This window comes from Umbelopsis ramanniana, assembly GCF_025399195.1.
Source record: "Umbelopsis ramanniana AG unplaced genomic scaffold K450scaffold_2, whole genome shotgun sequence".
Lineage (NCBI taxonomy): Eukaryota > Fungi > Mucoromycota > Umbelopsidomycetes > Umbelopsidales > Umbelopsidaceae > Umbelopsis > Umbelopsis ramanniana.
Window position 1 is genome coordinate 455,765 of NW_026252088.1, and position 25,335 is coordinate 481,099.

At 43.6% G+C, this 25,335-nt stretch overlaps 11 protein-coding genes across 11 annotated transcripts; 7 read left to right on the forward strand and 4 right to left on the reverse strand.

The window, feature by feature from the left end:
• Window positions 1-345: 345 nt before the first annotated feature.
• Window positions 346-1,333, forward strand: K450DRAFT_219153 (uncharacterized protein). The gene is made up of 3 exons (XM_051585318.1): window positions 346-396; window positions 759-1,168; window positions 1,239-1,333. Exons 1-3 carry the CDS (start codon window positions 393-395, stop codon window positions 1,251-1,253), a joined length of 429 nt encoding a protein of 142 aa, XP_051449297.1. The 5' UTR covers window positions 346-392; the 3' UTR covers window positions 1,254-1,333.
• A 73-nt stretch (window positions 1,334-1,406) lies between these two features.
• Window positions 1,407-3,354, forward strand: K450DRAFT_219155 (uncharacterized protein). The gene is made up of 6 exons (XM_051585319.1): window positions 1,407-1,756; window positions 1,824-1,929; window positions 2,001-2,283; window positions 2,372-2,538; window positions 2,601-2,752; window positions 2,823-3,354. Exons 1-6 carry the CDS (start codon window positions 1,462-1,464, stop codon window positions 3,149-3,151), a joined length of 1,332 nt encoding a protein of 443 aa, XP_051449298.1. The 5' UTR covers window positions 1,407-1,461; the 3' UTR covers window positions 3,152-3,354.
• Window positions 3,355-6,046: 2,692 nt separating this feature from the next.
• Window positions 6,047-9,047, forward strand: K450DRAFT_219160 (uncharacterized protein). Its single transcript, XM_051585320.1, has 5 exons — window positions 6,047-6,230; window positions 6,309-6,760; window positions 6,833-7,174; window positions 7,252-7,818; window positions 8,472-9,047. Exons 1-5 carry the CDS (start codon window positions 6,085-6,087, stop codon window positions 8,819-8,821), a joined length of 1,857 nt encoding a protein of 618 aa, XP_051449299.1. The 5' UTR covers window positions 6,047-6,084; the 3' UTR covers window positions 8,822-9,047.
• An 8-nt stretch (window positions 9,048-9,055) lies between these two features.
• K450DRAFT_219163 (uncharacterized protein) lies at window positions 9,056-12,355 on the reverse strand. The gene is made up of 8 exons (XM_051585321.1): window positions 11,599-12,355; window positions 11,455-11,529; window positions 11,304-11,386; window positions 11,133-11,241; window positions 10,963-11,069; window positions 10,119-10,888; window positions 9,972-10,046; window positions 9,056-9,906 (listed from the first exon to the last, which is right to left on the reverse strand). The coding sequence occupies exons 1-8, from the start codon at window positions 12,345-12,347 to the stop codon at window positions 9,322-9,324; spliced, it is 2,553 nt and encodes an 850-aa protein (XP_051449300.1). The 5' UTR covers window positions 12,348-12,355; the 3' UTR covers window positions 9,056-9,321.
• A 41-nt stretch (window positions 12,356-12,396) lies between these two features.
• Window positions 12,397-13,343, reverse strand: K450DRAFT_219168 (uncharacterized protein). The gene is made up of 4 exons (XM_051585322.1): window positions 13,161-13,343; window positions 12,928-13,095; window positions 12,691-12,850; window positions 12,397-12,624 (listed from the first exon to the last, which is right to left on the reverse strand). The coding sequence occupies exons 1-4, from the start codon at window positions 13,261-13,263 to the stop codon at window positions 12,444-12,446; spliced, it is 612 nt and encodes a 203-aa protein (XP_051449301.1). The 5' UTR covers window positions 13,264-13,343; the 3' UTR covers window positions 12,397-12,443.
• A 22-nt stretch (window positions 13,344-13,365) lies between these two features.
• Window positions 13,366-15,309, forward strand: K450DRAFT_219172 (uncharacterized protein). Its single transcript, XM_051585323.1, has 5 exons — window positions 13,366-13,822; window positions 13,911-14,178; window positions 14,247-14,624; window positions 14,708-14,733; window positions 14,817-15,309. The coding sequence occupies exons 1-5, from the start codon at window positions 13,399-13,401 to the stop codon at window positions 15,104-15,106; spliced, it is 1,386 nt and encodes a 461-aa protein (XP_051449302.1). The 5' UTR covers window positions 13,366-13,398; the 3' UTR covers window positions 15,107-15,309.
• K450DRAFT_219176 (uncharacterized protein) lies at window positions 15,126-16,527 on the reverse strand. Its single transcript, XM_051585324.1, has 6 exons — window positions 16,267-16,527; window positions 16,039-16,160; window positions 15,798-15,965; window positions 15,604-15,723; window positions 15,371-15,508; window positions 15,126-15,289 (listed from the first exon to the last, which is right to left on the reverse strand). The coding sequence occupies exons 1-6, from the start codon at window positions 16,382-16,384 to the stop codon at window positions 15,146-15,148; spliced, it is 810 nt and encodes a 269-aa protein (XP_051449303.1). The 5' UTR covers window positions 16,385-16,527; the 3' UTR covers window positions 15,126-15,145.
• On the forward strand, window positions 16,486-18,842 carry K450DRAFT_219191 (uncharacterized protein). The gene is made up of 8 exons (XM_051585325.1): window positions 16,486-16,718; window positions 16,799-16,979; window positions 17,044-17,171; window positions 17,245-17,353; window positions 17,420-17,596; window positions 17,664-18,106; window positions 18,169-18,348; window positions 18,424-18,842. Exons 1-8 carry the CDS (start codon window positions 16,575-16,577, stop codon window positions 18,697-18,699), a joined length of 1,638 nt encoding a protein of 545 aa, XP_051449304.1. The 5' UTR covers window positions 16,486-16,574; the 3' UTR covers window positions 18,700-18,842.
• Window positions 18,843-19,314: 472 nt separating this feature from the next.
• Window positions 19,315-21,086, forward strand: K450DRAFT_219202 (uncharacterized protein). The gene is made up of 6 exons (XM_051585326.1): window positions 19,315-19,467; window positions 19,551-19,846; window positions 20,079-20,178; window positions 20,253-20,331; window positions 20,412-20,553; window positions 20,621-21,086. Exons 1-6 carry the CDS (start codon window positions 19,402-19,404, stop codon window positions 20,637-20,639), a joined length of 702 nt encoding a protein of 233 aa, XP_051449305.1. The 5' UTR covers window positions 19,315-19,401; the 3' UTR covers window positions 20,640-21,086.
• Window positions 20,945-23,079, forward strand: K450DRAFT_219212 (uncharacterized protein). The gene is made up of 4 exons (XM_051585327.1): window positions 20,945-21,058; window positions 21,246-21,372; window positions 21,519-22,126; window positions 22,194-23,079. The coding sequence occupies exons 1-4, from the start codon at window positions 20,987-20,989 to the stop codon at window positions 22,740-22,742; spliced, it is 1,356 nt and encodes a 451-aa protein (XP_051449306.1). The 5' UTR covers window positions 20,945-20,986; the 3' UTR covers window positions 22,743-23,079.
• A 76-nt stretch (window positions 23,080-23,155) lies between these two features.
• On the reverse strand, window positions 23,156-25,116 carry K450DRAFT_264373 (uncharacterized protein; the record flags this gene model as incomplete). Its single annotated transcript, XM_051592772.1, has 2 exons — window positions 23,156-24,053; window positions 24,119-25,116. The coding sequence occupies 2 exons, from the start codon at window positions 25,114-25,116 to the stop codon at window positions 23,156-23,158; spliced, it is 1,896 nt and encodes a 631-aa protein (XP_051449307.1).
• Between the last annotated feature and the right edge of the window lie 219 nt (window positions 25,117-25,335).

A 25,335-nucleotide genomic window follows, 5' to 3' on the forward strand; every position in this document is an offset into this window, starting at 1 on the left:
CAAATTTTATGCGTATACCTATAGAACGAGACTGGCACTTCACATCCACTTTCCATTATGTATTCACAGACCAGTCGGCAGTCAGCTAGACTTTGCGATTGAGGTTGACTTGGCTAGAATACACCGATATCGGTACACAATCTATAATCAAGGCTGCGTGGCATAAAGTATTGGATTTGTTTTGTTGATTAAATAAAATAATATTACTTTAAACGCTTGGAGAGGGTTAAGTTTTCGGTATAAGCAACGAGGTATGGCATTTGCTCCATTGTGTGTGAGACGGTCACAAGTGACCTCCGCCCAGTTGTGACGGCTGGGCCATCCCCCCACAGATAGCGACATCAACGGCCATCCTTCGAAATTTCTCTCCCCCTTTTGACAGACAGATACTGATGGGTATGTGAAAAGTGCATCAATTGCATATTCATTGTTGAAGGGAATGGATGGATGGATGGATAGTGTGCGATGCGTAATACAACATTTTTATACTGGAGCGACATTCGACATTTTCCACCTAAATTGCCGGTTGTAATTCATACATTGAAGGACCTGCAATGAATGTCAGAGCAGCTTTCGACAACACTTTCACTGTTGATTCTCGGCTTGAAATGGTTCGAAATGTCGACTTCTGTCAGCATTCAATGCCTGTACAACTCATTGAATATCATGGCTTGCCTTTGAAGCGTCACCATTTCAACAATGCAACTATCATAGACGGTGTTTCCTACTGTATGCTTACCGTTCTTTCTCCAATATAGCTGCTAACAACAAGGCTCTCACTGCTAAGAAGGCTGCCCTTAAGGGTACCCAGGGTAAGGCCCAGCGCAAGGTCCGCACCACCACCACCTTCCACTTGCCCAAGACTCTCCGACTTGCTCGTGTCCCCAAGTACTCCCGCAAGTCTATTCCCCATGCTCCCCGCATGGATCAATACCGCGTCATTCGTCAGCCTCTTAACACCGAGACTGCCATGAAGAAGCTCGAAGATGATAACACCCTCGTCTTCCTTGTTGATGTCAAGGCCAACAAGAGACAGATCAAGGATGCTGTCAAGAAGCTCTACGACGTTGAGGCTGCCAAGATCAACACTTTGATCAGACCCGATGGTCAAAAGAAGGCATATGTCCGCTTGACCGCTGATGCTGATGCTCTTGATGTTGCCAACAAGGTATGTTATGTAAATTTAGCTTTTATGTCGTGGTTGGTGCATTTGCTGATGTTGATTTGTTACTCCACAGATTGGCTTCATCTAAAGGTTGATTCGAAGTTATGTCGGCAGTGGGCCATCAATAAAATAAAAACTTGTGATATATTAAGTCATTTAGGGGTCATCCAGATATGAAGTGGTGGTAACAAATCAGAGTGCATTTGTCACAAATTTTTTGCTGGCATAATTAAGAGCGCAACTGGCATACGGCGCGAGTTGCTTATGGCACTAAAAGATTCCGCAACAACTGGTTCATGTCGCGTCTACTGACAGTGTACGCAACAGCAGCATCCACGAGGATACTGACTATAATACTGGCTGTCATCTCGAAAGCATTTGTGGATGACTACGACTCTTCAGCCGAAACCATCTTATTGGGTTCATCTAACGCTCTCATTCCGAATAACCTACTCTACCAATTCTTTTCTGTCTTTGTGCGCTGGGATGCGTTCTACTACTTGCACATTGCTGAAAACGGATATGTCTACGAACAAGAGCATGCCTTCTTTCCCATGTTACCAATGCTGTCAAGGCTGGTCTCAGAGACAGGTATCGAAGCTAGCGTACTACAGGTTGTACCATCTTTATACCAGTCACTAATGCTCTACATAACCAGTTTTGAGTCCATTCAAGTATCTCATAGGCGATCAATATACCCTTGTCCTGTCAGGTGTACTTATTTCAAACATTTCATTTGTTTTGGCGGCGGGAGTACTCTATAAGTAAGTGATACTTGCATTTAATGCATCGGCAAGCGTCATCATATTAACACATAATTTTTCTGTCTTTTTAGATTATCCAACAATGTATACCATGGAAACGAAACCTTAGCATACCTTAGCGCATTAGCGTTCGCCTTAAGCCCAGCATCTATGTTCATCTCATCATTTTACTCTGAATCTCTATTCGCACTGCTCACTTTCACCGGTATGTTGTGTGTCTCACGCCAGCAATACATTCGTGCGTCAGTCGTATGGGGAATAGCATCTGCTACCAGATCCAATGCAGTGCTGTACTCTGGATATATTGTCTACGACCTGGTTGTGCGAAATTATATACGACAAAAATCTGTTAAGGTACTGTGTCAACACAGCAGATTGCAGCTTGATTTGAAGTTAGTCTTCACGTTACAAAACATATTAAATTGCCTGTCATTCCATATAGAATGCAATTGCTGGCTTAACTTTGGCCATGGGATGTACCATGCTTGTATGTCTTGGCTTCATTACATTCCAAGTTTATGGCTATCATCTATATTGTATCCTGGATCACCGTCCATGGTGTCAGCAGACGATCCCTCTACTGTATTCATTTGTACAAAAGTTCTACTGGTGAGCCGTAGTCTGATTGAAGGACTTTTACTTGAGAATTTTACTAATGAAATTGACCACAGGGGTAATGGTTTCTTAGCATACTATGAAGTGAAGCAGATACCAAACTTTTTGTTAGCTTCACCCATCATCATGATTTCATGCTACGGAATTTGGAGTTACTTCTCGTTTGACAAATCAAGGTTTCTGACGGTTGGAATGAAAAGTGACATAGGTAAGACTAAAATAAATTGTATGCAACTTCTATGTCAACGCATCTACTGATTGAGAGCAACATGCTGTAGCTCCCGTCAATGACAATGAAGAGAAGGACGATGGGGTGGAAGAAGTACCGATCAGCAGCGGGTTTTTGTCGGATAAAACATTGCCTCATATTTATTTATGGGCAATTCTAATTATTGCAGTTGTTACAAGTATGCATGTTCAAATCGTCACCCGGTTCTTTTCCTGTTTGCCAGTGCTGTACTGGTTCATTGGACATGTATGGATGACAGCGTTAACGCCAACGGCATCCAAATCTCAAAAAGTCATCGCAAAAATCATCCTGTACTATCAAATTTTGTATGGCCTGGTTGGTGTCGTTCTCTTTGCAAGCTTCTTCCCGCCAGCCTGAACTTTCTTTCAACAGGGAAAGCACATTTCTGTTTATACATATTGCACTGTTATACAATGCACGTCCATCAATATTGTTTCAATCTTTCTGACATACTTGATAACGGTTCATCCAACTTGGAATCATTTTCTACGATTTAATTGTTGTAATATTCGCGACACCGCGCAACACCCATTATTGACAGTCAATACAAACGCAACACTTGCAACTTGAATGCAAAACAGAGTAGATTTTTATTTATGTATTATTAAACAAGAAGACATTGGGGCTTCACTGTGGACCGGGAGAGTTGTGTTTTCCCCTTGATCGGTCTTGTTGCGTGTATTTGCGGGAGTAGCCCCACTTTGGACTTGGTTGGTACGCTCGGTCATTCTCAGCAGGCATTTGAGATTGAGGATAATACATGACAGGTGTATACATGGGTACTTGATTTGCATCATAGTTATAATAAAACATTCCGTTTGCTTCAAACATGCCTTGTTGTGAGTTCATGACAGGCGCATACATGATCGGTCCGGGCATGCCCTCTCTATTACCGCTCATGGGCATGGGCACGGCATACATGGCTTGCATTGGCATCATGTTGGATGAAGAGCCGCCCATGGTTGTCATTGGTACAAACTGCATAGCATTTGGAGACAGCATGGTATGCGGAGGGTATGGATGCTCTTGAGAATATTCTTGTTGATCATCATGCTGCTGCCAGTTTGAAGAGCTGGGTGATGACCGGGAGCTAGATTGACCCCACTTTGTAGAAGGCGAACCTACTTTTTTGAGCTTTTCGTAAGCACCTCCTTCTTGGGACATTCCAGCACCACTTTGTTGTTCTTCTCCAGTTAAACTTTTCTCTGAACCAATCGATTTAGGCGTCGGAATACCTAGTACTTGTTCGGTTTGCCATTGAGGAGTTTCTAGAATGATTTCAACGTCAGAATCTTCGTCTGCATTATGACTGGTGATGGCACTGGCATGACTTGTTGATTCTTGATTTTCATCGGCCAACACTTCCAACGGTGTAGCTTGCTTGGATGAAACGCTTTCAGCCTTTGACTGCCGAAGTAGAGTTTTCGCAGAGTCATTCTCTAAAGTAGTGCTTGCTGGAGCGTCTCGTGTAGTGCGGCCAAATTGATCAGATCTACCTCTGCCTCCTCGGAAGCCTCTGCCACGACCACGTTGACGGCCAAATCCTCTATCGCCAGCAAACTGGGACTGGCCGTAATCGCCTTGTTGCTCCATTTGCTCAGACTTGCTTCGTCGGTGTTGCTCATCTCGCTCTTCCATTCTGAGTAATGATTCGTATCCGTCGTGAGCCCATTTTTGTGATGGTCCAGGTGAGGGTGCTACGGGAGGTTGTTCAAGTAATTCTGCTCCTATACGTCCACCTCGTCCCCTACCTCGTCCTCTGGGAGTATCACGTCGTCTGTCGTTTCCATTATTCTTCATCTCATCATCACGAAATCGGTCATCGTGACTCCAAAATTCCCCCAGATGAGGGACAAAGCTAGGATCTTCTTCCAGCTTTTTCCGGTATTCTCGTCGTGCCTCTAAACGTCGCTGGTGCACTGTATTTCGCTTGAAGCCTTCTTCGCCATCGTTGTTTGCTTTAGAATCAGACAACTCAAGCTCTGCCGTTTTGTCTATCAACTCATCATCTGCGCCTTGGTTTTCAGACTTCTTCCAATTGTCGGATGCATTGCCTGTGCGTGGTGTACTCCCTCCGCTTCTGTTTTTGTACTTATTAGAAGCTCTCGCTCCCTTATCATCTTGTTGAGCTTCTGTGGAGGCAGATGGGTCTTGCTGGGTTTCCTTCTCTTTTCTGGCATCACCCCGAGTTATGTCACCTTCTGCATTCACTTCTGATGGAGTGTTGGATTTTGAGCCCTCCACTTGTGCGTCAGCCTCATTAGTCGTTGCAGTTGCCCAGGGAAGTTCGTCATCCCGGAGTGGTTCCTTAGAAGAATTTGCTTGACTACCTCTGAATCCTCTGTCACCGCTTGGCCTTCCTTGGAAGGATCCTCGCTTTCCACCTCGAGATGTCTGAAATGAAGGTCTGTCAGGAAAATCAGGACGAGCACCACCACGTTGTCCACCTCTGTTGCCTCTTCCTGGTTTAGGTGCGGAGCCTCTTCCACGAGTAGGGGCATTTGCTTTGCCGCCGCGAGCTTTGTTTTGTCGCCCCCAGTTATCGTTACGATCTTTTGGTCCTGAGCTCTGTGACCATGAACCCCAAGTACCTTCCACTGTAGAATCGCCATCCTGTGACACGGTTCCCCAACCGCCGTCACTTGTGCTTTTTGGGGTGGAAGCGTCGTTTCGGCTATTGATAGAAGTCTCCTCTAAATTTTTGGAGCGATCAACCGAGGACGTAGTATTCTCAGGGTTCGCAGCAGCAGCGGTTTCGTCCTTGCGGCCTTCCCAAGTGCTATCCATGTCGATGACTTTTGGAGGACTGCCCCAGCCTTCTCCAGAACCAGAACGTTTTGCAGAGTCTTGTGAAGACTTCTTCTGACGCTGCTCATATCTGCTTTTCAACGGAGTGGACGCTTCGTCTTCGCCTCCAGATGAATTGCCTTCATCGTCTTCTGATCCAGAAGAGGCATCCGAAGATTCAGCAAGATCGCCTGATGCGCTAGAGTGATCTGACAGCTGAGGTTCTTCATCACTATCAGCTTTCTCTCTAGCTTCTCTCCTACGACTGTATCTTGGCTTCAGCATGAGTATTTGAAGAAAGTTACAAGATCTGGACGTGAAGGGCTGGTGTTTTGTGCTTCTGGAAGTGGCTCCGCCCGTCCGCATCGAAGGAAAAGCAGTCCGTTTCGAGAGAAATCCACGTCACCCCAGCAATTTCCTTTTAAGCACCGCAGCATATCAATTTTTCCTTTCGATCCAGAAAAAAAAAAAATTCCTACCTTCTTTTCTGCCCTTGATTAATCATGTCCCATCATTCTTCTTCCTACGGCGGTGGCAGCAACGGCGGCTACTCTTCAAGCTATGGAGGTGGCGGTTCCTCATACTCTTCAAACAAAGATAGAGGAAATGACCGATCTTACGATAGCTCATCTCGCAGAGATCGCAAGCCGTACGTTATCTTTAATTCACATTGAAACAGCATTTGGTTTGATTTCAAATTGACTAATTTCTTTCATTTTACTTTTAGTTACGAACACTCCTCTTCTCACTACGGACGTGATCGTGAGCGCGATGCTGGCGGTGATCGCCACGGTGGCTCATACTCATCAGGAAATTACTCATCTCACGGCTCTGGATACGGTGGTGGTAGCTCTGCTCCTTCTTATGGCGGTGGTAACTCTTACGGAGGAGGAGGCTCATATGGAGGTTCCAACTCCTATGGAGGCTCTAACTCTTATGGCGGTGGCTCCTATGGCGGCGGCGGTGACAGAATGAGCAATCTTGGCAACACTTTGACTGCTCCTAAATGGGACTTGAACACTATGCCCAAGTTCGAAAAGAACTTCTACGTTGAACATCCCAATGTTGCTGCACGCACAGAGCAAGAAGTCACCGATATCCGCAATTCTTTCGATATGAAACTATTCGGTGACAACGTTCCAAAGCCTGTTACTTCATTCGAAGAAGCTGGTTTTCCAAGTATGTATCAGATAAACAATACAAATGCCATAAAGACATAATTGCTAACTCATTTTTTCTCTCTCACTTTAGGCTATGTTCTTAAGGAAGTGTTGGAACTTGGTTTCACAGCACCAACTGCTATTCAAGCTCAAGGTTGGCCAATGGCCCTCTCTGGTCGTGATGTTGTCGGTGTAGCAGAGACTGGTTCTGGTAAAACTCTTGCCTACTGTTTGCCTTCCATCGTTCACATCAATGCCCAGCCTTTCTTGGAACCTGGCGATGGCCCCATCGTTCTTATCTTGGCTCCTACTAGAGAACTTGCTGTCCAAATTCAACAGGAATGTACCAAATTTGGCAAGACTTCTCGCATCAAGAATACTTGTATTTATGGTGGTGTCTCCCGAGGACCTCAAATCAGAGATCTTCAGCGTGGTAAGTCTTTTGTTGTACATATATGTCATGATCAGCGTGCGCGCGCGTCTAATTAACTCAATTTCTTACTTGAATAGGTGTGGAAATTTGCATTGCCACTCCTGGACGTTTGATCGATATGTTGGAAAGCGGCAAGACTAACCTGCGCCGTGTCACATACCTTGTTCTTGATGAAGCTGATCGTATGCTTGATATGGGTTTCGAACCTCAAATTCGCAAGATCGTTGATCAAATTCGACCCGATAGACAAACTCTTATGTGGAGTGCCACCTGGCCAAAGGAAGTCCAGCGTCTTGCTGTGGACTACCTCAACAGCTATATTCAAGTCACCGTTGGATCTCTTAACCTCTCCGCTTCCCACAACGTTAGCCAGCTTATTGAAATTTGTACAGAACCTGAGAAGCGTGGAAAGCTTATCAAGCATCTTGAGCGTATTCTCGATCAACCTCAAAACAAGACATTGATCTTCACTGGCACCAAGCGCACAGCTGATGATATTACCAGATTTTTGCGACAAGACGGTTTCCCAGCATTGGCTATCCATGGTGACAAGGCACAAAGTGAGCGTGATTGGGTTCTCAGCGAATTCCGTTCCTCAAGATCACCTATCATGGTTGCCACTGATGTTGCCTCCAGAGGTTTAGGTAAGGATAACTTTTCAATGCTATTTACTTAATATCATTCGATGTCTTTTTTTTTTTCTACAGGAAGAGCAGTATACAGCAGACGGTCATAGGTCAACCTTCATTTGTTGACCAAGCTGTCCATAATAGCATGGTGTCGGTTGTCAAAAATACTCGTACTCTTATCAACTGACATTGCTTAACATCGTATCGACACCGACTGCTGTATAAGAAACCGTAGCTTGCATGATTGGTCAAACCAAATCCCCCCCTCATGATCAATCAATGGGACTACATGGTTTCAACCAACTCTTCCCCTTTCTCTCCAAACTTCTTCTGCGCAATGTGGTACAGGGAGGCCAATTGGAAACATACTCGGACAATCTTGACGTTTGGAAGACCCTATCATCCTCTTTTTACTCAATTTTATGTTGATTTGTACCCATGAGGATGGTACCCTGTCCAGGTTGGTTGAGCTACAAGCTTGCTTTCCAAACATCATTTGCGTTCTTCTTGTCTCTGGCATGTTCTACTCTCTCTGCATTTACCACGCTCCCCTTTCCCCTCTGTTGCGCTGCTTCTCTTATATTTTAAATATCTTTATTTCCAAATCCTCCCTATTCCTTATATCATTTTTGACCCACCGGGTTATTGACTTTTTTTTCTTATAACAGATGTCAAGGATGTCAAGTATGTCATCAATTATGACTTCCCTACCAACGTTGAAGATTATGTCCATCGTGTCGGTCGTACTGGTCGTGGTGGAAAGACGGGTGAATCCATCACTTTCTTCACAACTGATAATGCCAAGCAAGCTAAGGAATTGGTTTCCATCTTGACTGAAGCTAAGCAAGAAATAGACCCAAGACTACTAGACATGGTTCGCATGGGCGGTGGTGGTGGTAACCGCAAACGCTATGGCGGCGGTGGCCCACGCGGCGGCGGCGGTAATAGATTTGGTGGGCGTGGAGGCGGTTACGGCGGCGGCGGTTATGGAGGTGGTGGTGGTCAAGGCCGTTGGTAAAGAGCCTCTTTAGTGTTTTCCACGAAATCCTATGACTTCCAACCTCACTCCAATTTGCCTTCATTTTCTCTTATATGTCTGCTGTAAATTCTTTTCCTCTTCACGCTTTCTTTAGACATGCAGTATTTTCTGATTGCACACTCTCTTCTTAATGCATTTAACTTCTTAACCATTACCCAGAAATAAAAAAATAAAATTTCAAACAATCTATTTTTTACCCAGTTCACTTGTTGGATCAATTTCATCATGCTCATTTTTAATATTAGTATCTTCTGAGAAAAACAAGGTGGGTAGTTGGGGACAATCCCAAGACCCTCAACTCGTATAATGAATTTGTAACATTCGACCTGCGGCCTCCGCTAAATTAATCATCATTTCGGTATAACGTAATTTCTTTTTGTTTGTACACGCTAACGCTACTTTATACATGTTGTCCAATTACAGCCATTATTATCTGTATACTGCTTGGTATCTTCGTCACGGCTTTCTATGCTGTATGGTTACGAAAGGTGGACGCGTACTAATTCAGCGAACTTCGCTTCGTCCACCCTTATACCTCCAATACCCATGATTTCAGCAAAAAATCGATCTTGTTCTCCTTGTGTAATATTTCCACTGACCGCCATGACAGCATTTAGTTCTTCTCCTCGTTCTTCTCCAACGAATCCCATGTTGAGAGTTCTGACAGTTTCACCATAGCTTCCGCCCCATAACAGAGGCTCGAGATATTTCAGTACCACGAGACCAGCTTTGAATAAAACAATGTCACCTTGAAGGACGAATAAGTCCCATAATCTGGATGACAGTTCCAGCGGTAGTACAGAAGCGAAGACGGTGGTGAGCCAGTCGGTTAAATAGTTGTTGGGAGTGAGGGAAAGATTTCTGAAGTGAAGAAAGAGCTTGGGCAAGTTTTCCGCAAATAACACGTTGAAGACCTTGGCATAGCCTCGTACACCTTCTTCGCTGTTTGAAAACATGGCTGATAGCACTCGACTTTTTTGTATAAGGTTGCAGAGTGCTATGAATGCTCTGTCTGGTTCCAAGTTGAGTAGAAACATACCAGCCAAAAAGGATGTGCCTCGTACCTACACGGCATATTGTCAGTGGACGTGTTCAAGTCAACATAATGAATAAAAGATATTAGCCTTACATATCCTACATCAGTTCGATAGGTGATGTATGCTCTCAGGACTTCACGTAATGGGCCATACATTGGACCATTTACCTAAGATAGAGAGAAGGTCAGGATAAGGTAACCAAATATGAATTTACTAAACATTCGGCTTCGATTGCTTACTTGAAAAACACAGAGACTAGGCAGAGTTCTCAGTATATCCTCGGTGATCACTTTGTAATTATAAGCCTCTGTCTCTATGTCCATCCGGTTATGACTCCAACGATCTTGAGTATCCTCTCGCTCAGTAAGAGCATTATCCTCTCCCTGGTTATCCAAGTCTTCTGAATTATCGTCGTCGTCGTCTTCATCGTCATCGTCATCAAGATTGACATCCGATAATGCATTCGAAGGGGTTTCGGTGGTATTCATGGTATGAATAGGCCGCATGTGGTCAGCATAATGAATGCCAATAGCATGTCCGTTTTCAGTTGGTAATGAAGGCTCTCGTTCCATTATATCATAGTGTCCTCCTGGATGTTTGGAATCATCGACAAATTGGCGTTCCATGACAAACGACTTGATCTTGCCATTATGACTTTCCACATCACTAGCTGAGCTAGACACACTAGCTCGTCTAGAGCTTTCGCTGTGATTATCATCAGATTTTAAAACCTCCAGACTACTTGTTCTGCCTTTACGATGAATGGAAATATCCGACCGCTTCGATGGATCAAATGGCTCAGTTTGAGGATTAATGTTGGGGAGATCACCGCCGGATTTGGAATATTGAGGGTAGCTGTCAGACTTGCTGAACTTGTTTGGCGTTGGAACAGCAGATGTTGAGTTGCTTAACCTTTTGTAATCAGGCGAGTTATACACATCTGCTGTTCCGTGCGATGTAGCGCCTGAGGGTAATTTCGGTTGCTGTTTGACATACATGTAAAATGTTTCTAAAGTTTCGAAACAATAAGTAAAGAGTATTCCATCACTAGCTGCTAGAACTCTAGTAGATTAAAACCTTTACCTTTTGGTATATTTAGAGAGTTGCCGATAGCCAACGTCCATATTTTGCCTCGGCAACGTGGTGGCAAGCCCCTCATCCATAGATCACGAGTTTGCTTCTCTTGTCGCCTGTCAATTTGATCGTGGTCAGTCATTTGAAAACCTATCTGTCAGGGATATGGCATGACTTACTTTGTGTGCCAATATGGTAGTATTTCTTCCTCCCAGATTTTAACATTCATCATCATCTGCTTGTCGCGTTCCTCTTTCCTCTTGTAAAACTGTTTCTCCTTCTTCGCCTCTGATAAATCATATTAATATACGTGGCTGTATGTCAGTCAACATAAATGTCCATGCACCTACCAACGGCTTTTGCACGCTTCATCATAATTTCGTGCTGTTGAAGGTGTCGTTTCTCTTCCACTGGGTTCTTTGGAGGCAGTGTTCTGCAAGATGAAGTGAATTAAAATTCATACTAGATTGATGCTATCAGCAATATAGTTGCAAAGCTTACACAGGTCTAGTTTTGGAGATGACTGTTTCCAGGGCTGACGGATGCTGTTTTGGTGTTCTACTAAAAGGATTCAAGCTAATAAAATCAAGTCAGAAAAGGGCTTATTTCCAAAAAAACCCGTCGAAAAAGTCCAAGTATGCTCACCTCGATCTTCTTTTCAGCGCTTTGGAGGATGAGCCACCTGATTTTGCAACGATGTCATGTTCTTGAATGCCTCGCCTAGCACCACCGGTTGGCGTACTTTTTCCGACTTTCAATTGCGTTCCTCCCGAGCGAGGACCTACAACTGCTTGTGTGTCTTCTAATACATCTGATATACTGTAGAAAGGTCCGGACAAGTCGACATTGGTTTCACCAAAGGTGGTTTCCTCTGGTGCAGTGGGTGGACTTGGCTTCCGTGACATTAGTTTAAAAAATCTTGAGGAAGTTGGGCTGGATATGATAGGATTAGGATCTCTTGGGAGATCTAAAGATACTTCTTCAAAGAGGTGGTCGTATCTAGACTCTGCTGAGCCATAATGTCTAGTTCTCACAGTGGAATCTGGCTCAGGTTGGTGTAACTGAGCACGATGGACTGTTACTTCACCTGATGGTGGTTCCACTGGAGAATCTAAGGTAGATGTCAAGTCATCCAATACATCATCAGCACCCATGGTTAAGGGTGAAAGACGATCTTGGTGCTTTACAGGTTTGCTAGAGTGATGCAAGGTGGAGATTGTATTGTGCTGGGCGGCGACATTATGAGGGGTAGGTGAGACAGGTGGGGAATCTGATAAATTAACAGTTTCCAAGCGACTTGAAAGGTTTTCAGCTGCTGTCGCTTCATCTAAAGAGAGATCGACAAAAGAATCCTCAGCTTCATCACGATTTGAAGTATGATCCAGTTGGGACATGAGCAAAGGCAAACGACACGGATCAATGTCCGACAACACCCCACCAAGCTCTTATAAGAATTCAAGGCACAAAAATTTTATTACTCATTTGAGCCATCAATCGTTCTTTTTATCGCTAGGCTCGACAATGCCTTCGCTAGAAGTAGTCGTTTGCTTGGACTCCTGCTTCTTTTCGATAAAGTTGGCTGCCTTGGATGCTTCTACATTCTTTGCCATGCGGTCAAATATCAAGTACATCGAAACCAAGACAGCGAGACCTGCCCAAAACCATGGGTTGCTGTTGTTTGTTGTCAGTATACCTGGATGAATTAGAAATATGCACACGACATAGAAAACCTCTTACGTGAAGGTGGTTGTGCTGTGAATGAGTTCGACTTCGTACATAAGATGAGTGCCAGCTTCAATGGTTCCGGGAAGGCCCATTTCTCCATAGGCGAGATTGGCAGGGATCAAAAGACGGCGGGCTTCTCCAATACACATGCCTTCGATTCCCAAATCAAGACCTATATTTAAAGACAAAGAGTTTAGATTCATATCAAGCGCATCCAGGCAGATCAGCTTCGGTCTTCACTCCACATACCTGGGATCACAGACTTGTCACCTTGCTTGAACTTAATGGCCGTGCGACCTTCATCATAAGTGCTATCGAAAGGATGCTCATCATCCCATCGATATGCTTTGTAGTGCACTGTAACTTCTGTTCCCTTGGCGACCTTACCCTTACAGGTTTCTGGTTTTCTCAGGACACCTATTGTCGGATTTAGTTTAGGATCTCGGTGCGACCGGATCTTGAGGGATGAGACAAGTACTTACCAATACGGAGAACATCGGGAGGGCTCTGGGGGTGCCTTCGTTGAGCCAGCACAGCTGTAGCCAAGAGAGTAACCAAAAGTATAAGCGATGACCAACACTTCATTATTGCGGATCTGATGAAGAGTTTGCTGGACCTGAAACTGGAGAGCCAAAATCAAAAGCAAAATTGCAGTGGCGGTTAGCGGTTCCCTAAATGGAAATATCATGTTGATTTGGGACAACCCACATTCGAGGTCATATGGAAAATCGATGGAATGAAAGAATGCCTTTGCTCAATCCACAACGGAGGGAAGCTTCCAAGCGCTGGTTTGTTCTGGCATCCTTCTGCTTATTCTCCTTCACAAATGCTTTGCAATGGATTACATTTTCCCCTGCTGTTCAAACATTTGCCAAATACTTCTTCAATGAAGTGTCCTTAAGTACTACCAATGCCATCAATGCTTTTAGCGGATCGTATATGATTATATACCCTATACTGGTTCCGTTCTCTTTCTCTTACTTTGAGGATGAAGAAGGATCAAAGTTTGGAAGTGGTTTGAAACGAGGTATAACTATTGGGGCTCTATTAAACGCTATCGCTGGCATTATCAGGTGGGTAGGAGCTTATCCCAATTGGCAAGGCTACTCCGTTGTGTTCTTAGGCCAAGTGATAGCAGCAATAGGTATAGTTATTGTACAATGGCCAAGAATAATGAAGTCAAGTCCGCTAATCAGAACATTTTGAATTTTTTTTTTCTTGCCACACCATAGCACAAGTTTACATGCTCGCATTGCCACCAAGATTGGCTGTGGCATGGTTTCCGCCAGATGAAATCAATTTCATCACTGCCATCGCCGTATCTTTCAATAACCTAGGCATCGCCTCTGGATTTGCCTTGACGCCTATCCTAGTCCCTGGAACTTCTTCCATGATGACAGACATACCTCGGTTCCTAGCTCTACAGATGGCCTTGTGCGTGGTTGCCTTCATTGCTGTCTGGTTCGCTTTCCAACAAGAACCCCACCAAAACTATCAACGGTAGGAGTCCTAAGCAACATATATTAAACGTATAATTTGTGAGTTATATACTTACACATTCCTGATAGACTTAATCATCAAGAGGATCCATCCTCTTCCAACGCATTTTCGAAACAGGAGGCATTGGCATTGTTCAAACAGCGAAATTTTATTACACTATTAATATCTTTTGGAATGGTGATGGGTGCACAGTGTGCCATTTTCAGTCTCTTAGCTGAGATTTTGGCACCACCCTTTGACTTGGAGGATAATGTCGCGATTGGCTGGCTAGGATCTGCTATGCTACTCATTGGTGTTCCTCCTTCCCTTCTTATTGGCAAGCTACTTGATGCAACTCATCAATACAAATTAATATGTCGCATTCTTTATACCACTGTCATTATCAGTGCCATTTGCTTAATTTGGGCCGCATGGATTGGATGGTTTATCTTGGCTGTATGTGCATGGTAAGCCTTGTTCATGTATTTAAGAGTGCTGCGTAGAGAGTACTGCATAGCTTAACAGTCAATCAATCTATCGTTCTGTTTAGCTTGGTCTTTGGAATCTGCTCTTCCCGTAAGTACATCACCAGGTGACATACTAAATGTAAATTCTTTCACTAATGCTCACTATTTTCCTTTCTTCATTTCCTCAAACAGCTATTTTACCAGCAGTATTTCAGTGGGCTGGCGAGCTGTTTTATCCTGTAAACGAAGTCGTGCCGACTGGATATTTATGTATGGCTGGCAACATTGCTGGATGGCTTCTAGTGTTGGTCATGGGATGGTCAGCGAATTCAAGCATATCATTCACCATGCTGCCAGCCATGATGATTTTGATTGCCACATTATTGATTGGCATAATAGCGACGTTCTTAACCAATGGTCAGCTTAAACGTTTGGCGACCCAGGAACATAGTCCTGCAGAAACTGGCATAGATGATGCCTAAAGAGAAACATACACTGTATTATAGCATCGTCATCATTAATTATTTGTCTATATACACTTGAAATTTCAGAACTAGAATGGTTTGATTCAATAAACCTAACACCAGCTCTTCATTATCATCGGCATCGATGTCACCTAAAGTCATATCATGAATCCAATCTTCGGTTTCGTATGTAGTGAGGTGCTAAAGCGCATTCCGTTAAACGAATTTAATATACATCTGCATACAAAGATCAAAGTTTGGAAAACAAGTGTTTGGACTTACGTTGCCGTTGTGATACGCCTTTAGCTCATTGCGGTGACCAGCACAAATGAGAACGTCAGGCGAGGTATTCTTCAACCCTCTTGGTCTGTATCTTAGTAACTTCGTGACAGGATAGCCAACTGAGAAGAAACTTGATATCTGTATTTTTCAAACCATATGTAAGTAATCGCATTAACATCCAAAAACGTCAGCAAAAGTCATTTCATTGCAGTTCTCTGTACTTCTTGCTGTACCTTATAGTTTTCCATTATGTAGATATCACCGTTCTGTCCAGCTAGCGCAATCTGTTGTTTATCGCAGAATTTGTCTGCATTAGCGTTCCTGGACGAGCGGGAGAAATAGCCGGTGCACATCTGGATAGATAGGAGGCATGAATTTGTGTCTGGCGCTCTTTCAAACTTGTCGTGACGGCTGTAGATAAACTTACGGTGTTGATTACAGCAGGAAGTGAGATAGTCATTATCCGCTCGCCCTTGGATAGAAAGTGAAGTAATGGCCAACCATCACAAACCAGTGTATAGGCTATAGAAAGCCCGTCAGTATCCTCGAGCTTGGCAGATAATAAGCATCTAATGGAGGGTGAGTGCCCAGCTGTCTATGTAGACGGCGTGAAGGAAACATGTGTTAATTTTTCACCATGATGACTGTCAACAGGAGCCTCGACTTACCGCGCTTCCAGTATACAATCGAGCGGATTCCTCACCGACGTTGCATCGCCACCGTGAGTCGTGTGGGTGAAAAGAAGTAACAATTCCATCAACGCCACCGGATATAATTTCAAACCCTCCGACTAAAAATCATACGAACAACAAAGTTGGGATTTTTTTTCCTGCTGTCAGTCCGAGGGATGCAATCGGTTTCAACAAGGGTGTGCACTTTTTTTTTTTTTTACATACTTGCGTCCTCATACATTTCAAGGTGAGTGATTGCAGCTCCAATTATCCGTTTACTTAGCATTTGTCGCCTTGAAAATACCGTAACCGTGCCGTCCGAATCCCCAACAATTAAATCCATCGCGTTAAATCCAGTCACATCATATAAAACTATCGATTGTATAGAACCACTTTTCGTATCTAAAACGGTGTCTTCCTACAAATCCCGCGAAGTAATCAGTAAGCATTTGCCTTTCTTCGATTATTGTAAGAATGTTCGGTCATTCACCTTTTCTTCATTAAGAATCAAGATTTTCCCGCTGCTAGTACCAATGAGAATGTCATTTTCTTCGTTGAGTTCTTCCAGAAATGGTTTGCCCACCGTTAGACAAATGATGGGATCGTCCAGCTTTCGTTTCCATGAAACATCAAAGCTCAGCTGTAACCCTTCTGCAGTGATACGGGGTCGTTTCGAGGTTTGTGCCATTTGCGGATGTACAGGGAGAAAACTACAGAAAGATATAAAAAATTGACAGGCTTTATTGACGACTTTAAGGTGCGGTCGGGTTATGCAACAAAACCAGTTTTTTTAGCCCATTCAATGAAAACGCAGACCAATATCAAAACGTTCAAAGCCATAACCATTCCAAGCTTACAAAAGTTTCATTCTCTCGCTAATTGCCTCTATCGCGAGAGTAAGACTTCTGGTGTGGAAGCTATTGAACACGATCCCTCAAGTATGTTTTTATGACACGGACAAGAATGTATTAAGCAACTAAACTAAACCTCTTACTGAGCCAGATGACAAAATCTTCACTGTCAGACCCGTCTCTCTTTGGATGGACAAGCTACTCGAGACTGAAAGAAGTAAGCAAGTAAAAAAGGAATCACTCAGCCCTGGTGTAGAGCGTCAAGTTGTTGAGAAGACGGTAAATACATGATTTATGTTATTTGGCATAAGTTGATTGCTTTCATTCTCACCAACCAACCGTATGAATTCAGATGGCTGATAGTTATATGGAGCAATATCTACCTTTGAAATCATCTCCCCAGTTATTGGACGAATACATCTTTTTTGATGGTCGCGTAAGACTAGGAAAAATTTTAGAAGGTACATGCAAATCAATTTTCGGCTAGGTATAAGCAATGTGTCTCCCGTGCTGACAGTTGAAAACAGATTTGGATGCACTGGCAGGTGCCATTGCATACAAGCACGTGGATAACCCCGTAGATGCTCCGCCAGTTACTATTGTTACTGCTTCCGTCGACAGACTCGATCTCCTACTTCCTAACAAGCCTGTAGACTTGAAGCTTTCTGGACATGTTGCCTATGTTGGCAAGAGTTCCATGGAAAGTATGTAAATGATATTGCTTTGCCAAACGAGCATCATATACTCTCTGCTAACTCTGCATCATCCTAGTTTTCATCAAGGTTGAGGAAGTGTCGGACTTTAAGCCGTCAGATAAAGCATCGACATGCCCACCATCCGACTTTACTAGTTTTTCAGCCAACACCTTGCTTGCAACCCGTTTCACCATGGTAGCCATTGATTCTGCCACTCTCAAAAGCGTTAAAGTCAATTCTCTAAAGTTGCTATCACCAGCCGATCATAGGCTTTTCCGCTTTGCTGAGGATAGCAAAGCACGTAAGCGTAGAGCTGCTGAAGTATCTCTCAGCAAAACACCTCCTACGCAAGAAGAAAGATTGCATATTCACGATGTTTATTTGAAATACTCGGAATACGACGATAATAAGAAGCCATTGCCAAAGGACATGGCTTGGATTGAGGATACGAAAATGGAGAGTAACTTCATTATGCAACCCCAAGATCGAAACATTCATAACAACATTTTTGGTGGATATGTAAGCGGACACATTTTTCATGACTGATAATGAATACAGCGACCTCATCCCATGTTATTTAGCTTATGCGACGTGCTTACGAATTGGCCTTTGCCGACGCCAGTATCTTTCTCAAATCAAGATGTGCGAACTTGCTTTCCATGGACGAAGTTATCTTCCAACGACCAGTCCATGTTGGATCACTGTTAAAACTGACCTCGCACATTGTGTACGCAGAAGGATATCCACACCGGTCTTTCCAAGTAAGTAAACGTCGAGACAATCGTACTGTTCTGTTGAAATCAGCGTTTCTTTTTATCTAATACCGAAACGTGTAGGTACGAGTAGTTGCTGAGGTAGCGGATATTGAGAAAGATTTGTTGGAAGTCACCAATATATTCTACTTCACACTTTCTACTCGCGATCCCAATGGCAATCGATCGGATGAACATCGAGACATGGAAGAACCAGCTGTTCGTCGCATTCTTCCTCATACGTACGGTGAAAGTATGTTATGGCTTGAAGGAAAGCGACGCAGAACTCAAGGTGTACGAGCCCGACAGGCTCTGATGAAGCTGATCACACCGGAAGGAACCCAAAACGAGAATATGTAATGGCCAAAAATTAATTTTTTTTTTTCGTACTTTTATTACTTAAATTTATATGATACTCCAGCTGTACTTTGCGATTATTAAGTAGTGGATATAAACAGCCATCTATAGAATTTCCATTCAATACATTACGGTCGATATGAATTTGGTCTACGGACCGATGTTGAGCGCTCAGTAGCATTTTCTGTTACCTACGCCGCGAACCAATCATCCATTTCCTGCAGCCGAGGAAAGGATTATGTAAGAGAGCGGGCTAGTATCAAGTCAGAAAATCCATTTTTCCAGCTGCTCAATGCTGCATTGTAGACCTCAACCGGCTTAGTAGTATCTGTTGTGATTCATATACTACCGATTTCCCATTGATGTTCCCATTTTGGTACAGACAAGGAGTTACAATGCAGGACACACATATTCGTCGAGCAAGGAATGATGCTTTACCTGGGTGCAAAATAGAACGATGTGGTTGAACTTGCTTTACCATGGCCATTCAATTATATTATTAGCAGCAAATTGGTTTGTATTGTATTTTACTTGCCAAGATGAATTGTCTCAGATCACTGCAAAAAAGGCCACGATGACAGAAAAAAGCGAGAGAAAAAAAAGGCAAGTGCGACGACAACACGTGGCTCGCTGAAGCAGGCTTTGTTTCGCCCCACTGTCCATACCACCGCCTCTCCTCCAACTTACTTGGCTTACAGGAACATAATGAATGATTCCAAATTGATAAATTACAGTCAATATGACGATAGTATTGTGCCACATATAATGCAGGTTGGTTGTAATCCACTGGTGATCTGAACCATGCCGTAGTCTTCACGACCCCCATTTAACCACTTCTCTTTTTGTCATTTCAGAACAGCAACTGGGATTGCGGGCTGGCTTGCATTGCCATGACCATGCGGGCGTTAGGAAAAGACGTCGACATCAACGACTTACGACAACACTGCCATGTCAATAGCATATGGACGATAGATCTTGCGTTTCTGTTACGAAATTATGTAGAAGATTTTACCTATTACACAAGCTTTCTTGGAAGCCGGAAAGAATACCAGCAAAACAAATTTTACCAAGAAACTTTCAGCGAGGACGAGAAGAGAGTGAACAAGCTGTTTGCTATAGCAAAAAGCTGCAATGTGCATGTTGTCCGAATGTAAGCTCTTGATTCGCTTGTTTTTTCTCTATGTCACTTGGCGGGACGGGCTTGCGATCGATCGGAAATGATCTATGTAATTTTACCTGCTAAGACCAGTCTTCAATATGTGTGTGGCACGCGAATATATCCGGAAACCCATGCCATGTGTGGGATACTTCTTCGCATCATCTGGTCAATGGCTGACATTCAATTGCTTTTTTGGATATTCAATTTTTTTTTCTTTATACAGGTTGCTGCCAATAGACGATTTCAAACGGTTCCTGTTCTGTAAAAAGTTTGCCATAATAACCCTAGTGAATGCCCGTCTATTGCGATGTCAATGGTGTCTGGTAAGTGAGAACGATGTAGGTCCAATGCGCGCAGAACAAAAATTCACTGATCGGCCGACATTGATACATAATAGGACCAAAAAGGATGTTCCGCTTCTGTTTGTGTAGGATTTGATTCTATATTAGACCGAATGAAAGGATATGAGTATATTGGTAATTCACATTCTTTTACAATGAAGATGTCAATGGGGGGCAGAAAACGAAGAAATACGGATGTTAATTTTCATTTACAGGTCACTTTATCGTCCTTATCAACTACGACCCCAACGAAGATGTCTTCATCTATCGTGATCCAGCACAACAAGATAAGGTATGCGTGATTCAAGCCGATATACTTGATTCTGCTCGACAGTCAATAGGCACGGACAATGATTGGTAAAGAGAAACTTATTTTGTGATCCAGTAGGGGTTATACACCAAGTTAATGTCTTGTGGTTTTTAGCATCGTGATTCGTATATAGTTGAGGCACCCCGGGGACATGTCAATTATGATCTGGATACCAAGCCTGCGACGAAATTTTTCTGGTCTTGCTTTTTTTTGTTTATTATACGCTTCTTTAGTACCTTTCTATACATATTGAGTTACTGCCTGTTAAAGATTACCGGTCAAGGATATGCTGTCTACAACGCCGTGCGTGAATGACAAGTCGGATGCTGTGCCAGAATGACGAACCCAACAATCAGTTCATCGGAATTTGAAAAAGGAATCTGAGCACGAAAAAAAATGCTCTCAATAAAAGGGGAAAAATTCAAAAAACATGGTTTTTAGTACGCACTTGTTTCTTACTTCACATCTCATCTTCATAACATGGCTCGCAACTTTGATCACTATCCCAAGAACGTTGGTATCCTTGCCATTCAAACTTACTTTCCTTCTCGTGTAAGTTAAACGCTATGTAATTCTAGTGACACAGCAAGCATCTGCAGTGCAGTGGCGATGACCCTTTGCCCTACCGTAAAAAGGTCATCATCCGACACCCAGACCTGGCAGATGATGCTCTCATGTCTACTTTATTTCTCATCATAGATCCACATCTGACTTTTTCCTTTCATCTTGTCGCGTTTAGTATGTAGAGCAAACCGAGATGGAGGCTTTTGACGGTGTCAGTGCTGGAAAGTACGTTATTGGTCTTGGTCAAGAAAGAATGGCTTTCATTGATGACAGAGAGGATATCCAATCTATCTGCTTGACTGGTAAGCTTTGTTTGTCTTCTTCTATCGCTCTATAATATGAGCAAGACGTACTTGATGCCAATGCACATGTGATGTCTTACCCACTTTGTCTTTCCATGCACGGCTTTCTTCATCCCTAACTAACCTATAATTGATCTGTTTTTTAGCCGTCCAGAACTTGATGGAATCTTACAAGATCTCTTACAACGATATTGGTCGCCTTGAGGTCGGTACTGAAACCATCATTGACAAGTCCAAGGCTGTCAAGACCACTTTGATGACCTTGTTCGCTGAGCACGGAAACACTGAGATCGAAGGTATTGATACCACCAATGCTTGCTATGGTGGTACCAGCGCTTTCTTCAACGCTGTCAACTGGGTTGAATCTTCTTCATGGGATGGTCGCTATGCGATCGTCGTTGCTGGTGATCTTGCCTTGTATGCTACCGGCGCCGCCCGTCCTACCTCAGGTGCTGGTGTTGTTGCCATGCTCATTGGCGAGAACGCTCCTCTCGTCCTTGAACGTCAGTTGAGATCTACCTACATGACCCATGCCTACGATTTCTACAAGCCCGATATGCACTCTGAATATCCCATCGTCGATGGCAAATTCTCCAACACCTGCTACATCCAAGCTTTCGATACTTGCTACAACAAGTACATGGATAGACTCAGTGCCAAGACTGGAAAGGAGAAGGTTAGCATGGAAGATGTTGACTACCTTGTCTCTCACTCACCCTATGCCAAGCTTGTCAACAAGAGCTTTGCCCGTGCTGTAAGTATTATTCTAGCCAAACCGAAAAATTGGGTGCTTTTTTGGATTTCTAACTCCGTTCGTTTAGGCCTATAACGATTTCGTTCGTGACCCCGAGCATCCCAAGTACGCCGAATTCAAGCAATTTGCCGATATTTCTTACACTGATTCTTTGGAGAGCCGAGATATTGAGAAGGCTTTCATGAACTACACCAAGGAAGGTTATAAGGCCAAGGTCGGTCCTGCTGCTTATGGTCCCAAGAACATCGGTAACTGCTACACTGCCGCTACCTGGTTCTCTCTTAGCTCTTTGATCTCTGAAGTCTCTTCTGAGCAATTGCAAAACAAGCGTATCTTGTTGTACTCTTATGGCTCTGGCCTTGCTGCCTCCATGGCTTCTTTCAAGGTTCTTGCCTCCACTGAACAGATCAAGACCAACCTTAGCCTGAGAGAGAAGTTGGAACAGCGAACCAAGTGCAAGCCCGAGGACTTTGTTGAGGCCATGGCTATCCGTGAAAAGACCCACAATGTCAAGGACTACACTCCCGTTGGCAGTCTTGATCACATTGCTTCCGGTGTATACTATATCGATACTATTGATGATAAGTGGAGACGTTTCTACAAGCGCAAGGACTAAGTCTTTGTTGCTGCCACCAAGTACTCTCTCGATACCACTCTTCCGATGAAGTACTCTCTCTTTTCTTTAATCTGTGAAAAAAATATATATATTTGTGGCTATTCTCAAGTTTAGAAGACATTTTTGTTTCCCCCCCCCCCCATTTTTTTGTTTTCTCCCTACGACCTAATCATTCAATTTTTATTTCCTCTATACTTGTTCATAGCTTGACGGATGTTTATTAGAAAGTCCCGGTCATTCTTCCCGATAATAATATCATCATAAAGACAACTGATTCATTGCATCCTACAGCATACATAGGCTTGAATGTGGTTGACTTGGTGTCCGTTTACTAATCTATAGCTACATGTTGGAGGTTCAAGTGTGTTTTTATTGATGGTGCGTTTTCTGCTTTCATTGTTGCTTCCTGTGATTCAGTTTGATACAATTTGAGGAACACTAGGATTAGGACGATTGGCCCAGCTTCTAGTTGTGATGCCACTAACAGTCGTGGCGTTCACTTGCTCCAATTCCAGAATGATGATTTCATTCGTGCCTTTTTTCAACCAACAGCCAGGAACATAGAGTTGTTGCTGAGGTCCAATCATCCAGTATCGTCCAAGGTTGTTTCCATTCACCCATACCATGCCTTTCGTCCATCCAGGAGTAGATAAGAATGTATCGCCAATGGTGTGCAAGTTAAATGAAGCTTGGTAGAAAGTAGGTACGTCACTGCTATGGTTGGAGGATTTGGCTGCCTTTATCATGGTAGACGGATTATCCAGAGGCAATGTGTAAATGGACCAGTGTTCTAGCATTTTTTCATTCAAGGTTACATTTCCGACAATACCCTTGCGTTGATCTGGGATACGAGGCCCGTAGTTGATTCGACCCATGTTTTCAACCAGTAGATCTATGCTATCACCCTTGCTGACGGTGAGATTGACGGCCTGAGGCAGTGGGAAAGTACTATCAAATAAGCCTTGTCGCTTGCCGTTCACATATACCAGTATTCTGTCCCTTGGATAATCACTCAGTTTGAGCATACCACTTGCAGCCATTTGACTAGTGGTTCTATATAAAGTGAAGCCGTTGGACTGGCCCAGCGATTCCATGTTCACTGGTTGCTGCTTTATCACCGGTTTTGGTAATGTATCAAAGAGACTAGCGACAGGCTTCATGGTAATGTTGGCAATGGAAATCATGGTTGTTGCCTTTGGCATCTTGGGAAGTTTTTCTCCTGCGGGTAGGTTTGCTTTGATGGTTTTTTGGATGTCATAGAATAGATCAGTGGGCTGACCACTTTCATCCAACGGAGCACCATAGTCATAACTGAAATTGAAACTGGTCAAAAACACGGTCATTTTATGCCGTCTAGAAGATATTATATCACTTGCCTTGAGGTCACTGGTGTTAAAACAGTTGACCAGTCTGCACCAGCACTGAACCCGAAATTAGTTCCTCCATGCACCATATAGAGACTGAAGGAAGAGCCATTCTTGATGAGCCAGTCCAAGTCACCCATGACCGTCTTGGCTCCATTAGCATCAGTAGTTTGATGTGGAGATCCCCAAAGGTCCAACCACGTAGTGTAATATTCGGCATCGATAAATGGTCCTGATGAGCTTGTATTGGCGAGGTAGTTTTGGCGGGTCGCAAATGCTCCTTCCACATTGCCGCCCCCGCCGTCTGTTTCAGCTAGCACATTTTCTATCACTCCACCTTTCAAATAGCTAATGCCATCGCCATCAGTTGTATACAAAGGGACGTCGAATCCAGCTTCCTTCCACATATCTCTCAGAGTAGATGTATATTGCTTGTCGGAACCATACGACCCATATTCATTCTCAACTTGAACAAGAATGATCGGCCCACCATTGGTCACAAGCAGTGGCTTGAGTTCTTTGGCCAATCGTGTAATATAAGACTTTGTGGCGTTCAGAAATGGTTCATTGTTTGATCGAACCACCATGCCGGGTACTTCCGACAGCCATGCTGGAAAGCCTCCCCAGGTGTGCTCTCCGCATATATAACTACCTGGCCGAAGTAAGACCATGAGGCCTTCCTCTTGCGCTATCTTAAAATATTGTGCCACATTGTTCATTCCAGAGAAATCCCAATTCCCTTCCTTTGGCTCTAGGAGGTCCCAGAAAATGTAGGATGATATACTGTTCAGGCCCATGGCTCGAACCTTTTGCAGTCGATCTCGCCAATATTGTTGTGGAATGCGCTGTGGATCCATCTGTCCCGCTAGGATCTGAACCGGTTTTCCATGGAGAAGAAAATTTGTCTCATTATAGGTAAATGGGATGGACTTGTTGGCGATAGTGACACCCTTTACTACTTCAAGTATCGAGAACAGCGTGCAAATTGTCAATGCGAATACCGACTTCATTCTTGAAGAATCGCGGTGGTGAAATTGGAAATTGAATGAGTAGCCTATCCATACTTAAATGGATCACATCAATTCAATTAATAAATGTGTTCGATCATACGTGAGAACCAAGACTAGCCACCAAAGTAATAAACCGGCTGAAATGATCCTACGGTCGATTCAGGTATGAAATTTTCGGTGATACAGCAGCAACACGGATTACTTCAGCAATTTGCTGAA

Excerpts from the sequence above, each read along its gene's own strand:
- K450DRAFT_219155 (XM_051585319.1), top strand. The coding sequence starts at position 1,462 with ATGTCGCGTCTACTGACAGTGTACGCAACAGCAGCATCCACGAGGATA. Across the intron at positions 1,757-1,823 it reads AAGGCTGGTCTCAGAGACAG|TTTTGAGTCCATTCAAGTAT; the intron begins GTATCGAAGCTA and ends CTACATAACCAG. Across the intron at positions 2,753-2,822 it reads TGGAATGAAAAGTGACATAG|CTCCCGTCAATGACAATGAA; the intron begins GTAAGACTAAAA and ends AACATGCTGTAG.
- K450DRAFT_219160 (XM_051585320.1), top strand. The coding sequence starts at position 6,085 with ATGTCCCATCATTCTTCTTCCTACGGCGGTGGCAGCAACGGCGGCTAC. Across the intron at positions 6,231-6,308 it reads TCTCGCAGAGATCGCAAGCC|TTACGAACACTCCTCTTCTC; the intron begins GTACGTTATCTT and ends TTTTACTTTTAG. Across the intron at positions 7,175-7,251 it reads AATCAGAGATCTTCAGCGTG|GTGTGGAAATTTGCATTGCC; the intron begins GTAAGTCTTTTG and ends TTACTTGAATAG.
- K450DRAFT_219163 (XM_051585321.1), bottom strand. The coding sequence starts at position 12,347 with ATGTCCCAACTGGATCATACTTCAAATCGTGATGAAGCTGAGGATTCT. Across the intron at positions 11,530-11,598 it reads GCGCTGAAAAGAAGATCGAG|CTTGAATCCTTTTAGTAGAA; the intron begins GTGAGCATACTT and ends TGATTTTATTAG. Across the intron at positions 11,242-11,303 it reads GAAGCGTGCAAAAGCCGTTG|AGGCGAAGAAGGAGAAACAG; the intron begins GTAGGTGCATGG and ends ATGATTTATCAG.
- K450DRAFT_219168 (XM_051585322.1), bottom strand. The coding sequence starts at position 13,263 with ATGAAGTGTTGGTCATCGCTTATACTTTTGGTTACTCTCTTGGCTACA. Across the intron at positions 13,096-13,160 it reads TCCCGATGTTCTCCGTATTG|GTGTCCTGAGAAAACCAGAA; the intron begins GTAAGTACTTGT and ends ATCCGACAATAG. Across the intron at positions 12,851-12,927 it reads TGACAAGTCTGTGATCCCAG|GTCTTGATTTGGGAATCGAA; the intron begins GTATGTGGAGTG and ends CTTTAAATATAG.
- K450DRAFT_219172 (XM_051585323.1), top strand. The coding sequence starts at position 13,399 with ATGGAAAATCGATGGAATGAAAGAATGCCTTTGCTCAATCCACAACGG. Across the intron at positions 14,625-14,707 it reads ATCTTGGCTGTATGTGCATG|CTTGGTCTTTGGAATCTGCT; the intron begins GTAAGCCTTGTT and ends CGTTCTGTTTAG. Across the intron at positions 14,734-14,816 it reads CTTTGGAATCTGCTCTTCCC|CTATTTTACCAGCAGTATTT; the intron begins GTAAGTACATCA and ends TTCCTCAAACAG.
- K450DRAFT_219176 (XM_051585324.1), bottom strand. The coding sequence starts at position 16,384 with ATGGATTTAATTGTTGGGGATTCGGACGGCACGGTTACGGTATTTTCA. Across the intron at positions 15,724-15,797 it reads TTCCTGCTGTAATCAACACC|ATGTGCACCGGCTATTTCTC; the intron begins GTAAGTTTATCT and ends CTATCTATCCAG. Across the intron at positions 15,290-15,370 it reads AGGCGTATCACAACGGCAAC|CACCTCACTACATACGAAAC; the intron begins GTAAGTCCAAAC and ends AATGCGCTTTAG.
- K450DRAFT_219191 (XM_051585325.1), top strand. The coding sequence starts at position 16,575 with ATGAGAATGTCATTTTCTTCGTTGAGTTCTTCCAGAAATGGTTTGCCC. Across the intron at positions 16,719-16,798 it reads TGATACGGGGTCGTTTCGAG|GTGCGGTCGGGTTATGCAAC; the intron begins GTTTGTGCCATT and ends GACGACTTTAAG. Across the intron at positions 17,597-17,663 it reads TGGCAAGAGTTCCATGGAAA|TTTTCATCAAGGTTGAGGAA; the intron begins GTATGTAAATGA and ends GCATCATCCTAG.
- K450DRAFT_219202 (XM_051585326.1), top strand. The coding sequence starts at position 19,402 with ATGAATGATTCCAAATTGATAAATTACAGTCAATATGACGATAGTATT. Across the intron at positions 19,847-20,078 it reads AATGTGCATGTTGTCCGAAT|GTTGCTGCCAATAGACGATT; the intron begins GTAAGCTCTTGA and ends TTCTTTATACAG. Across the intron at positions 20,179-20,252 it reads TGCGATGTCAATGGTGTCTG|GACCAAAAAGGATGTTCCGC; the intron begins GTAAGTGAGAAC and ends GATACATAATAG.
- K450DRAFT_219212 (XM_051585327.1), top strand. The coding sequence starts at position 20,987 with ATGGCTCGCAACTTTGATCACTATCCCAAGAACGTTGGTATCCTTGCC. Across the intron at positions 21,059-21,245 it reads AAACTTACTTTCCTTCTCGT|TATGTAGAGCAAACCGAGAT; the intron begins GTAAGTTAAACG and ends TGTCGCGTTTAG. Across the intron at positions 21,373-21,518 it reads CCAATCTATCTGCTTGACTG|CCGTCCAGAACTTGATGGAA; the intron begins GTAAGCTTTGTT and ends TCTGTTTTTTAG.